The 14272-nt window shown below is 31.5% G+C and overlaps 1 protein-coding gene across 1 annotated transcript in view; it reads left to right on the forward strand.

Annotated features, from left to right (window-relative positions):
- LOC147067873 (uncharacterized) overlaps positions 1-14272 on the forward strand; it is a 204209-nt gene that overhangs the window by 51956 nt on the left and 137981 nt on the right. Inside the window, exon 2 of the mRNA XM_085952828.1 lies at positions 10503-10740. Within this exon, the coding sequence (XP_085808954.1) occupies positions 10711-10740 (30 nt within the window). The 5' untranslated portion in view covers positions 10503-10710. The remainder of the gene's footprint in view (positions 1-10502; positions 10741-14272) is intronic.

The following is a 14272-nucleotide window of genomic DNA, read 5'->3' on the forward strand; positions in this document are numbered from 1 at the left end:
ATTAGAAGAATTAGACATAGAATTAAAAAAAAACGTTTAAACATGTTTGTATCATAATATAGTAGTTATTCCTGAAGTGTCATTCGGTGTAACAATTTCCTCCAGTATTGACTGCATGGCCCCCACATCCTGAAGCGAGCCCTCGGGCCGGAATCTTTGGCGCCCCCCCCCCCCTACCTATGCTAGGATTAAAGATAGTGTGATGGTTTAAAGTAGTGTTTTATGGTATTAAGGCAAAACTAAAGGTATTCAGTGTATTTTTTACTAAATCCACTTGAAGTTGTCGAGTATCGACATACAATTATCTAAAATTGCATTCTAAAAGCATGTGCTTTAAATTATTGAAACCTACTAAAACGTTATAACCTACTAAGCAGAGCAAATTTTTGAATAGTGTGTTTATCTCACTTATCTGGTCGGTCCGCCACGCCGGGCCCCCAGACTAGAGCCCTGTCAGTCTCCTCCTTGTGGGGGCCATGATTTGTTCTATATCTACAGATACACCGTTAATAGAAAATCTTATAATTAACGCAGAATAGATCTAAGATATAAACACAAATCTGCAAAACACACTAGGTGTTTAAAATTGGCAAAAATATGTTTAACCTCATAAATATACAATGTAAATTGAGTGTGATTTTCAGTTAACGACGCTTGGAAAACACATCTTTTATTTTTTAGTTTTTGATCCAGAGCAATAACAAATAAATTTGGTGAATGACTGAAAACATTGATAATTAACTGACACCATGCGGATTCTTATAACATAATATATGGTAATTTATAATATTTAGTTACCTACACCTACCTATAGATGACCTAATGTGGTTTTTAATTTTATTTATAAATTTTAGTGAAACTGGTTGAAATCATGAAGACAAAGCAGTAATAATGTATTTTTATGTCAATCAAATTAATGTGGTTTTCAAATACGTATTTTCGGTAATCTTTTTTAAATGAAGGCATATTATAATATATACTACACTGAAGAAAAAAGAAGACTTTTTCTGCGAGTCAAATTATTTGCATAAACAAATCATTTACTTGTGTTGTCTTGAATCTTGTAGCATACCTACCTATCGTCTTAAAAAATATTTTTTAGAATTTTATTGAATATAATCAACATTATACGATTTATAAAATTACATTTTGACTGAATAAATGACGTGCAGTACACTCGAACTTATAAATAAGTGGATATTATGAACGTAAACAAGATAATAAAAAATATATATTCGGCTTCAGTGAAATTTCAAGTAGAAAGTTGCATCAGGCAGAACCGATATCAAAAGAGGATGCTTATCGAACAAGATATTCAGCCGTCAGGCGGGGAAGACACGAATTCTGGAGGTCAAGTGGTGTAACGGTGAACTGCTGATGATGAGTGGCAGCAGCTGCCAGCATACTTGACCCTGACGTCTTCAAATCTGCTGACCCTCGATTCGTGGATTGATTTGTTTGTGGTGATCTCACTATCTTAAAATACATTTCAAAATGCATGCATAACAAGGCGGCAGAAAGAGAACACCTGTTAAATAATACATATTTTGCTTGCATTGCAAAATGATAGATCGTAATAAAATGCATTGATGAAAAAAAAATATTATTAAACTAGGTACCCGACAAATATTTTTCACTAAAATTGTATACTATGCTCAAAGCAATAATTTTCACAGTAAATTAGAATACGCCATCTATATGTTCAGGTGAACACAATATTTAAAATTAAATAACTTTGTTAATTATGTCTTATACAAATACAGACATTTTAAATTACTTGTGGTGTCGAAGACTATTTGTGGGAAGATGCAATAATACTGGCGAACGATAGGAATTCTTGGGGGCGTGCGTGTGGTATCCATAATATGCTCCAACTAAGCCGGGTCGCACATCAAAATTCGTCTCATCTGCAACGTGTCGAATACGTCGATGTGACGTCTCATTATTCACAAAACACACGTTTTTTAATGGAGCTCTGCAGATTGGTCGAATGCGACTTGTTAGTTTGAAAAAACATTCAGTGCTGCTATCAACAAATCGAATGCATCTCGAGCTGCAAGTCGAAGACGCCAGAACGCATACACATACCTACGAATTGGTCATTTCTATACCGGCTAGCCGGTTGGCGCATTCAAATATCTATACGTTTCGAGAGGTTACGTGCGACTGTCGCTAGGTAGATATGCGCAGTCTTCATATGCAACATCGGATCGACGTTCCTAGAAGTTTTGATTTATGGCTGTGCATCAGACAAGGCGATTTTAGATGTGAGAGCCGGCTAAGGGGTGAACATTGTCAAAGAAGAAGTGGTGTCTAAAAATTTAAGATTTAACGTCACATGCCGGATGCGTATAGCATATAAGAAAAACACTTAACTCCCAACGATGATTAAAGGAATTGTAATATACTTACATATAGCATGTGTGCTTTATATAAAATGCCTACTGAGATACAATGATTCTAATCATATCATTTTTATTATTCATATTTTTGCTCTCCGATCGATTGAATAAAATCGTAAAAATTTCCAATTGCCTTTCTACGTAGTAAAGTACTCATGTATGATTCAAATGCCATTTTATTTTTATAAACTTACTTTCATTCATTTTATTCAGATTATCTGAGATAAGTTTGATCTTTACTAACAATGCACAGCCACTGTTGAGGTTTCCTACACAAAACCGTTTGTTCCGCAAGTTCTCGTAATACCTATGCACATTTCTTGCATTGCATAATGAGAATATTATTTTTTGTGAAGTGTTTATTGCCAGTATTAATAATAATATAATGTCGTGATTTAAAAGACAGTTGTGTGGGAAGCGCCTTAGAATAGGACAGTTTTCTACGACTTAACGCTGCAAATAAAATCGTATTATATCTTAGGTAAGTATTGATCTAAAACAATGTTTAGTATACACGTAAGTAGGGTTTATAATTCCGGCATCCCGAATATTAGGATGCCGCTCGATTTCTTGATTCATATATGTTTGGATTTTGAGATTACTTTTATATCTGATTGATAATACCGTTTATCTCCTTATTTTTTAGAAATTATGTGATTGGAAATAATAATCCGTAGTATATAAACTAAATCGCCAATTAAGAGAATGCAACTATAGGTATATGAAATTTCAAGATGTCTTTTATGTTAATATTTTTTAGTCGATACTCAATTTTTTAAAACGCAAAATTTCAATCGTTTTTATTTAATATTGAATCAAAAACCTCCAGATTAAAAATACTGTACATGACTACTATCACCAAAACTCAGTACTTAACACCAAAAAACTTCATTCATTAGCTATACTGTTGAGGCATGGTCTAAAAAGATCGTGGCTAGGCGATGCGCGGATTGTGCAAATAACGCGTGCCGAACGAAATATAATTTATCATAACAATCCAACATGCGTCCATTTAATGTTATGTTTATTGTTATATTACTAATAATAATAGTATATTCATTGACATGTTTTCTTTTTTAAGTACATGCGTAAAGTTATTTAGTCATCTTTACACGATTTAAGAATATTTTCATCCGACACCATGACAAAACAAATCGACGTGCGGACACCTCGACTGTCGGTCTCCGATTGGCGACTAGTGAGAAATTTCGTCGCACCTACTGCTGAAAATTATTTGCCGTTTCACTAAAGTACATTCTTAAACAACTAGGTACCTAATTTATGATTAGATAGTTGCTATAAATAATGCCATAATACTCTTGATAATACTTCTATATATAGTAATATTTCTAGATATAGTAAAATAAATAACATAAAATTTGTGTATTGATGCCAAAAGACGAAACCCAGACGCTACCCCGATTCTTATGAAATTGTGAAAAAATCAATTAGAAGTTATCTATATTATCCAATTTATGAAGATGGCGACTTATCGCACCAAACCAACAATAATAAAATTGTCATATATTATAACACCGGACATTTTTTTGCATTTTACAACACTTGTTAGTCGTTAATTCAACTGTCGTTTATGTTTATATGGTAGAATCCATTATAATTGTTTTGAAAAAAAGTTATTTTTGTCAAATCTGTTTTGTTGAGTTTTTTGCGTTGACAGCTGTTTCGGGGTATAAATCAATACTTAGTTATAATCGACCGTTCCAAAGATGGGTTTATAGCCCAAAACAGCTGTCAACGTAAATAACCCAATAAAATAGAATTGACAAAAATAACTTTTTTTTCACAATCACACATTATTCGCTTTGAAGATTAACGATTTTACCTTTAGTGTTGTCGTTATTAATTTTGTGCTGTTTATTATTTTAAAACATTGTTTGTGTGGGATTTAATAATATAACATCACGATTATATTTAAAATAATAGTTTTCAAATGCCTCCTGTATTCATTTTGTAATGTCAAATGAAATAAATAAACATTGCGTGGTAAAAAAAACCTATCAAATTAATCTAACAGAATACACATATTAATTTTACATTATTTACTGCATTGATTTTATCAGTGTTTTAATATGAGTGGGTATACCAATACAGTATAATAGATTTTTATTAAATATCATATGCATATTATTTAATATTACTATATTTTAAGAAACAAACACTAATCAGTGACCGGTTATATTATTTTTGTCATGTTGACAGTGAAAGTGGTTATAACATGGCTGAAGATAATTACTGTCAAATAAATAATATTGGAACGAAAATAAGGAAAGAAAGCAAATTAATGGCAATGGTCAATAATAAATGAAACCCTATTAGACCGGGTGCTGACTGAAGTTGAGTATGCATAATATGAGGGGCGCAGTTTTTTTTTGGATTCGTCTACCTCTACCACATACGATAATATACACGAAAACTTATAATACGAAAGTGGTCGTGAATCTTCATCCCTTTAACTAGATATTTCAAGAGTACCGCGTGCGCGCCATATTTTTATATGTACCTACACTATGACAGACGCAGTTTGATTGTAATTTATCTAACCGAGTCGATATTTTATGCGAACAGGCATGGTGCCAGCCCCGAAAGTGCTCACGGTTCCCACTCTTCATCTTATTCGTATTTATCGACTTCGTATACGTATAATGAGAGTCTAAGTTTGACTTTAAATATGTGTTTATGTTTAACACCATTCTTCTTATTCGTCAAGAACTCATGACTGAGGGTGATGATCCAGATGGTCTGGCTAACGGGCAGCAATCTTCTTTACAGCTCCACAAGCAGAACCTATGTCAGTGGAAAATTCATGGCATTCTTAATTTGGTCAGTCCATCTGGAGTGAACTCTTCCTCCTCCCTTCAACCTTATAACTAATCAAATGTTTTGAATTTATAGAGGTTTTCATACTGCATTCGTGGTATGTAATACAAAAAACTAAAGAGGGAGAGAGAGAGATGAAAATCATTTAGACAATCATTGGTTTCGAGAAAATGTATATTGGCAGACGGTTTACTTGTACTATATTATAATGATTGTATCGTTTTTAGAAATTACAATATTAATTCGTTCTTCACTTTACAGTGTGTTACTTTACTTTATGTGAATAATTGTTATAAATATGAATACCATAATATTAATATTTTATTATATTCATACCATAATACATTGGCTAAACTGATGATTGAAAAGTTTGAAGAAAGTCTTTCTATATAATATTATAAGTACGATAAATATAATCAATTTGAGTTATTAAAAAGTTTCTTATGATTAAAGCTTCAATTAGTTATACCTAAGTCAATCTCGCATTTTTCTCTATAGGGACTCTGCACCCAGATATTAAAACGCCTGAAAACACGTCAAAGTATCGAAATACTGAAGGGAGTTTTTTTTAAATTATACTTTACTCGCCAAAATGAAAACCTTCTTATGTTGGAAGACTGCATTAAGTTAACTGTAATTTAATAAGACCCCATTTGAGAAGATTGAATTAAAGACACTTCAAAATATTTTAACTTTTTATCCGCCTTACCATTTTTTAATTAAAAGTATTTGAATTTAGTTTTATTTTTTAGGTTTCCTTTTCAAAATAATTTACCAGAAAGTTGATACGAGATACATGATATGTACTAACTTGTTACTAAAATGGAAACAGAATATCACATGTGAACCTAATCGGATTTTGAACCAATAAATACAAATTGAACTTTTGAAATACATAATAATAATATATTGGTAGTTAAAGCGTAAGTAGGTGTTTGTATTAAAATACAATTTATATATCCGTAAGTATTTGCTTATTGTAAACTTCTGATTTATCAATGTATCATGTTCTTTTGATTTAATACATTTTGAATTGAATTATATCACCACCTACGTTCAAAAGAGTTATTAAAAATACAATTAACAGTAAAGTGACCATACATATTCAATTTAAAGAACATTTCCAGATCTATTGTGACATTTTAGCAGCGTGTATAAGTGCAATAATAATAAAAAAAATCTCGTTGCATATTATTATTTTAACGAAGTGTTTTTTTGCCTTTTGTAGATCGGTCCATAAATCTACTTCAAAAGTAATATCTTCGTTCTATCATAGACGTCTCTATGACCACGCAGTTTTTAAATTGCTTGTCAACGATATTTGAATTTTGAAACAATCTTTTTGGCATTTTAAATAATTAAATGTCACTTTTGAAAAGTATTTGTCTTGTAGTGGGATGTGGCTCACATTTTGGCGCCATGCAAAAGTCGCTAAGTAGGTATCTCACCCGTTTTGGCGGCATATTTAAATGAAATGAATATATATCATCAAACATGAGCGTTAACATAACTCTGCACGGCCTAAAACATGTTTTTCATAAATTTTATACATTATAAATCATGTTTTACTCAAAAAGGCAAGTATTACCTCTACAGTAGATAGATACTTCATTAAACTTCAAGACTGTTTACACAACAAAATATGCGATGTTCATTTTGAATAAATATGTGGGTATGCTAATTTGCTTATTATACTATGTACAGTCTGGTTTACAAAAAAAAATGGCCGCTCGGATAATTGACCGTAAATGATATACCTATTTAATTTACAATTTGTTTACAATTTCTATATTTACAATATTTAAAAACGGATTAAAAGTAATTAAATTTAACTAGTGCATCTGATTTAGTTTGCTGTACACTCATATAATTTCAAAGAGAAAATACTCGGAGCTGTGTTATTCAATACATAATAGATTTTAGCATGGAACATGTTTTACTCATGATCTCCGACGCAAAATCGTCTGGATTCTATAAACTGACGTACACGTCACACGACAAGCATTCTGCTATCGCGTTTGACTGTTGCAAGTTGTCAATGGGAGGGAACGAGAGGGTATACAGTGCTGAATCTGAAGCAGGGGGGAAACCGCACGACAGCTTATAGAAGACAAACTCTAAAATAACTATAGACGCGCGCCAATTATTTTCATATTACGTTCAGTAGTCTACATTCTGTGCGACGTATTGTTCGTCTGTTATTATTACTTCTTTAGTTTTATTATTGTAATACATCATTTTCAGAAAAGTAAAACTGTTTGAATCGTTTGGATTCGGTTTTTTTGACAAATAAATTTTCTTTCGAATTTGGACAACCAGCATTCAGAGAATCAGTAGGCAAAGCATGTTCCATTTTTAATAATTTTAGCCTTCAGGGTTTAAATAACCATCATCTGAGAGGCTCAGGGGGCAGAGCCCCCCGCGAGGCGCATAGCGCCGAGTTTTGTAATGTGATGGTGGTTATTAATTTTCTTCAATATTATAGTAGATGGGTGATAGTATTTTTAATAACTTGTGAAATTATACGAACGCGTTTTCTTCTGTATCTCAAACGTAGCAATGGCACGTCTATGTTATTATTTTTTTCACTATTATTACTTGGTGTAAAGACGTGGTATTAGAAATATGAAATACTTAATAATGTTAATTATTGCATTTTATTTGTTAAACCTAATGTTGAATAACAGTCATCAATAATTAAAAATGCTTTTAAGTAAATAAACTGATATAAAGACATTTTTTTTATTTCAAATGTTAGCTGTACGAATTAAATATTATAATATTCATCCTCAATTATTTTTAACATCCCACCAGTTGAACACCATTTATGAATCCATGTAATAATAGCAGCCTTATTATTGGCGGCGACGCTTTTGAAACTGGATTCATTTGTTTATCTAAGCTACTTTGTCACAAAAACTAATTACACGAAGCGCCGGATTGACTTCGCCAACAGGTGCTATTTTGGTCTCAAAATGCGTCTGAAAAGCAAGGCACTCTCAACGGAAATCGAAGCAACAAAAGAAATATTGATATCTTTGAAAGGAAAGTCTAAATAAGAATCTTTGGGGCTATTCATGTAGATGGCATTTTGAGGTCAATGTGTAATAAGGAGCTGACCCACGTAATGGGGACGAAAATATCACGTGCAATATGAGACTGCGTTGGATCGGCCACGTAGATAAAATTCCGGATAAGATTCCAGCAGGCGGCTCTAGTGGTGTAGTGAGTAGGGCGCTGGCCTTCCACCCGAGAATTCTGGATTTGATTCCCGGTGAGGACACAATATTTATGTGTTTTTCTCAAAGTCTGGGTGTTTGTGATTATTCAAAATTACTAACAACCACCTTGTACGAAAAAGCAAGGACATGGTTATTAATAATTCAAAAAGAAAGAAAAAAACCCTCGAAGGTAAAAAAAGATCTGGACAACCGACACTGAGATAGATGGACTACTCCACAGGATATTTAAGAATGCTTGGTCAAATCAACTGGAGAGTGTCGGCGCTGGATCGTCCAGGATCAAGAAGGAGGCCAAGATCGATCTTTATCTACTATGCAACATGTAGTTTGTAATTCAATTAAGTATATAAATTAAGCATTAAAACAAATTTATTATCGATCCTTTGGAAAATTAGAAGCATTAAATTTCAGACCTCAAGACAATTGTATATACATATTAGGAAACAGTGTGATGTTTTCCTGATATTTTTAAATATGTATTGATATCGTGATAGAATTTAAATAAACACTACTAATCAACTTCCTATTGATTATAGAATACAAGAGTATGTAGCAAGTATATAAAAGTAACATGAAATAAATTCACGTGATTATAATATTATGATCGTAAATACTGCGTTAACATGCAATATTATTTATTGAACAGAAGTAAGATTATAATTTAACATCTTACAAAAATGCTATGTAATAGAAGAACTGAATATGCATATTACCACAGTCGATGAATAGAACACAATTAAAACCTTGTATTTTTCTCTATTTTTCAGTATTTGATTCAATTAAAATTGTAAAAAAATTCACGTGCCAACAGTCTCTGTCAAAAATTGCCGGACAAGTTTGACCGGTTTATAAATAAAATCACGCCAGTATTATGCAAATGTGTGTTATAAAACGTGTTCATTTGCAAGGAAATTTTATTAATGTCATATATTTAAAGACTTTATTAGACGTAATAATATTCCGCGATCATTCTCTCACGGCATTTGAATACGTGTAAAACGAATTACTGTAGATGCTGAAAGTTACGTTTTATATAGGAACAAATGCTGCAATCATCTATAAATTAATTAAACTAAACAACATAAATCAGTTCTGTACAATTTTAGATTTTTTTATAACTTTCACAAATTTAAATAGATATAAAACCACACTTGAAAAGTAAAAAGCTTATTAACCGACATTTTTGTCAACATAGAGTTAACAAAATTGTTAATTGTTTGTCTTCTGTAGTATTAAAATGTTACTTTCCAAAAATCCTAAAAATATTTATAAAACACAGTGGACACGCTTTAAACAACCTATTTGTATTTATATATAGATATATGTAGCTTCATTTTAACCAGACGAAACTGATTTCGGTCATAACTAGAGAAGTCTAAGCAACTATCAGCAAAATTCTCCGGTTTACACGCACATATCTATGCCTCCGACCCCTGCTTCAATCCTTAAAAAGCACTTGTACACATGCATGGATTTATTGGCATCAATAGTGTGTATTTTAAACTATCGTGACAATAACTGTTTACACATAAAAGTGCTGACTGTCTCTTCAATCTCATTCTTCAAGAGTAAGCGCGGCGCGATGTTGTCATTTTATGGTACTATTTGACAGGTCGTAAAAATTGACTAACCTCAAAATGAGTTTCATTGTGTTGTAGTTTGTTTTTTCGGTGGCAGGTTCGACATTATCGTTCTACTGCGCAGGCGCAGATCGAAAACATCTCAAACTATCGCAAGAAAATTCAGAAGCTTCCGAACTGTTTTGTTTCATGCATGAAATCTTGAAACTTACATGGCAATACGTATTTACACGTGCATTTTCTCGCTATGGCTGCGATTATACGTACTGTCAGCAGTAAATCTATGCACGTGTAAACCGGTTATAACGCTACTGTCAGTGCTATTAAGTTGCTGCCATAACGTCATGTCAGTATTATAATACTGTACATTTTAAGCTATTCATTTATGTACTCTATTCAATCCTATTTTTATTAATTTGTATTAATTCTCTTTATTTCAGATCTTGACATGCAACGCTAAATTGGATACCTACACCATAGTCTAACAACAACAACAAAAAAATCGTAAAATAATGAAAACATAAAGATAAATTTGGAGGAGCCTAATCAAATTTGTGTTTGAGAAAAATGTGTTATTTTCTAAAATATGTGTCTGAGAGACATTGACGAGTTCATATTGACGAAAAAAATTACATCAAAGGTTGGCCAATGGGAGCCCTAGTTATTCGACGTCAAACGGTGAGTTTTTTTATAAGTTTATTAATGTAATAATATATTGTTTGATAGTAATAATTGCAACAACTTTTCAGATAGAAAGTTTAAAAAAACAGCTTCTGATTACTTGACTATTGATAGATTTTTTTTTCAAACAGTTTCTTGTATTGACAGAGTAAGAAATTAGTATTATAAAAACGTACCCGCATTGTCAATTATTGTATTGTTTATACTTATTGTATCGATTAAAAATGTTGATCTAAAACAATTCTTTCAGTCTATTGCTAAAACACTAATATTAGAAAAAAATCGCAAAGTAAGAGATCAAAAGATTATATTTTTCTCAAACTTTCATATTGTACACTAATTTGCTCTTTTTTGCCACCAAAACAACTATTCCAATGAACTGTTTGTAAGTAATAGTAGTAGGTACCTACCTAGTGCCTTTTCACAGATTTAAAAATTACTTAGATGTTAATTAATAAGCCTGTGCATATTGAATTTATTTAATAATCTATAAATACTTCTATGTAATATTAATACTATCGACCGAGGGTACTTGATGGAATTTTAATTTAAATTCTAATGGATTTAAGTTTTGTACTATTTCATTTGAGTCGTTTTTGCGACCCGGGTTTCGCCCATTACTCCATTACTTCTTAAACTATATTAAATTCCCAATCTGTTGCCATTGTTCCCAGTATTGACGATTTTACACCTCTTGAGTGTAGTATTTTTATTGATTATAATTACTAATGATGTATTATTAGGTTTTGACGATTTATATTTATACGCCTATCAAGTGTATTATTAGTGATAAGGTAAGAGTTTTTTACAAGCACTTCAACTATTCATAGTTTGTTTGTTACAATTCATTTTTATTGTGATAGTTGACTGAAAATGTAGGTGATAAAATTTTAACCTACTATATCTTCTTCTTCTTCTTTGGCCATATCCGCCCCCTAATTGGAGCATATGGAGACCACGCGGCGCCTCCAAGAACCCCTGTCACTCGCCAGTCTTCTTGCTTCGTTCCAGGTCAAACCAGCATCCCGTAGCTTCGCCATATACACTCTATGTATAGATACCTACTATATTGTATTAGTTTATTATATACGTTAGAATTAACTGTATTCGTTGTCAGTGTGTATTTACCTTTCGGTGAGTGTACATAATGCCTGAAGATGCCGAAAGGCGAAACCCAGGTTGCAAAAAATTACTCAAATGGAATAGTAAAAAACTTAAATCCATTAGAATTCTATCTAATAATTTAAGGCATAACGCTTGAAATGTGTCAAGTTTCGGCTTTCTACTTCTTTAGCGTTATTAAATGTGTTTTTATTCTATGATATGACGTCTTTCATCATTGTAAATATTGTTGTATTCATCTATAATATATTCATTTCTTTTACTACCGTATGTATTTTTGGGATTCCGGTAATGAAAATGTAATTGACCATTTGCATCATTTGTATCATCACAAACTGTTAAAATTCGATAAATACGCAAATTTTAATGGCTATCTGAATTTCCCGGGTTAGTATACAACTCAAAACTCACATATCTATTAACATTGTTGACCTCAGAGCTCATTCATGGATGTGAGTATAATTTTACTAGTAACAATCTTTGATAAGATTCTTAATGGTAAATGATTATGTGTACATATTATATTTAACACGGTGACCAGTAAATTATTTTCTGGTATTATTATTAATGATAATTTTCTTTAATATTAGATAATACATATAATAATAAATATATTTGAAATAAGCATAACGTACGTACTCACTATTTTACTACAAACATAGCATGGCTATGATTTCATAGTGCTGGAAATAGCAGTGGCGAAGATTCCATACCACTTAAAGGCTATCTTCTTAGGAAAATTATTTTTAATTGCATATTGACATATCACTTGATTATTTTATATTCTATAAAAATAATTTAATTTACCGACGACATAATATGTCGAATATGTAGGAATGTATTACTTACACAGATTACAAAACAATCTCTAAAGGTTTTAAAAAAATACGAGTATATACCACAGCGCGCCATCTGTCTTGATGTAAATAAATTTCTGATTATTTGTCTAGGAATGCTGATATATTTTCGTATGAACTTTACGTCACGTAACCTCAGTCAATATGGTAGGCTCCTATCGCAGAGCCTAAAACCTTCGCACATAATATTATTGTCATGGCTGCACTTTGTATAAAATAATTAATAATTAGAACATTTAAAAAAATATTTTCTGTGGCGTTTAGTCGCATATTAATAAATATAGATTGTTTTTAAAAATAAAAATAAATTTTATCTGATGATTTTTGATGTGTCTTATATAAAATATCAATATATAATAATATAAAAATACGTAATTTAAACGCATCGCTCAATTTTATGTCGTCAGTGAGTTTTTAAAGTTTCATTTAATTAGTATGTCGTTTTCATTAGTCTGTACCTATTCATTAGTAGTAATATCGTATTATCTTGTTATTTATCATAAGTATACCTGACAAGTGTGCTGTTTTTCTCAGATCTCTATAGTCTACCTCTTTCCAAAAGTCATCCTTCGTCACTGGTATATAGTGAAGTCACGGTGTAGATTTGTATGTGAAAAAGCAGATGGGGATATAATTCCGCAGATCGCCAAGATCGCTACTGCCGAAAAAGTGATGAGCTCTTACTTTTATTTATTTTATTAAATTGTTATATAAACGATAAATAAGTAAATTTGTTAACAGTATGAATATGCCATTGGTGAGTTCGCATAGTGCTTGAATATCGCAAAAAAATACTCAAACGGAATAGTACAAAACCCAGATCAATTGGAATTTAAATTCAAACCCAAAGTACCCTCAGTCAACAGTATTATTTTTTTAATTTACTTCTTTTTGATAGTAAAATAAATTAAAATACGATAACTTTTATTTTACTAGATATCTTTAGTTTTAACTTTGAGTTACTAGGTAAAATATCTACATTTTTAAAATAGAATTTGAATTCCGGTTCAATTATTATCAATTGTTTCAAAATATCCTATATTATACCTATACACAATGTTAAAATACTTTGCCACAGGCATACGTATTTATCGGAGATGGCATCAGCTGATTTTTCAATCATTGCGTAGGCCCACTACACTTCCTCCATATGCATTACATAATAATACTATTGACGTCAAATTAAATAGTATGTGGTCGCTAATGTGAATGAATATTAATATAATAACTATCGTTTAAAGTCATCAATCATGTCATGCGTTTTTCACAGTGGCACACATAATAATCTAAAAATATTGTCACAAAAACGATCCTAAAATTTGGAAGAATTATCATACGTACTGAAGAATTGAATAAACTGATAGAAATAAAATTTACACCATAAAAAATCTCTAAAGTACCAAACAAAAGTTTATATATTTTTTATATACAATAACATTATGTGGCGTAAATTAAACTGTTAGTATTTTTTCTAGTATTAATATGTTAGTCCAGCGGGACTATTCTATACAAAAGGCGACTATCGACCGCTAACGTGCTAACGTGATAAT

This window comes from Rhyacophila brunnea, unplaced genomic scaffold, assembly GCF_057557595.1.
Source record: "Rhyacophila brunnea isolate RB1 unplaced genomic scaffold, BYU_Rbru_1.0 scaffold_3, whole genome shotgun sequence".
Lineage (NCBI taxonomy): Eukaryota > Metazoa > Arthropoda > Insecta > Trichoptera > Rhyacophilidae > Rhyacophila > Rhyacophila brunnea.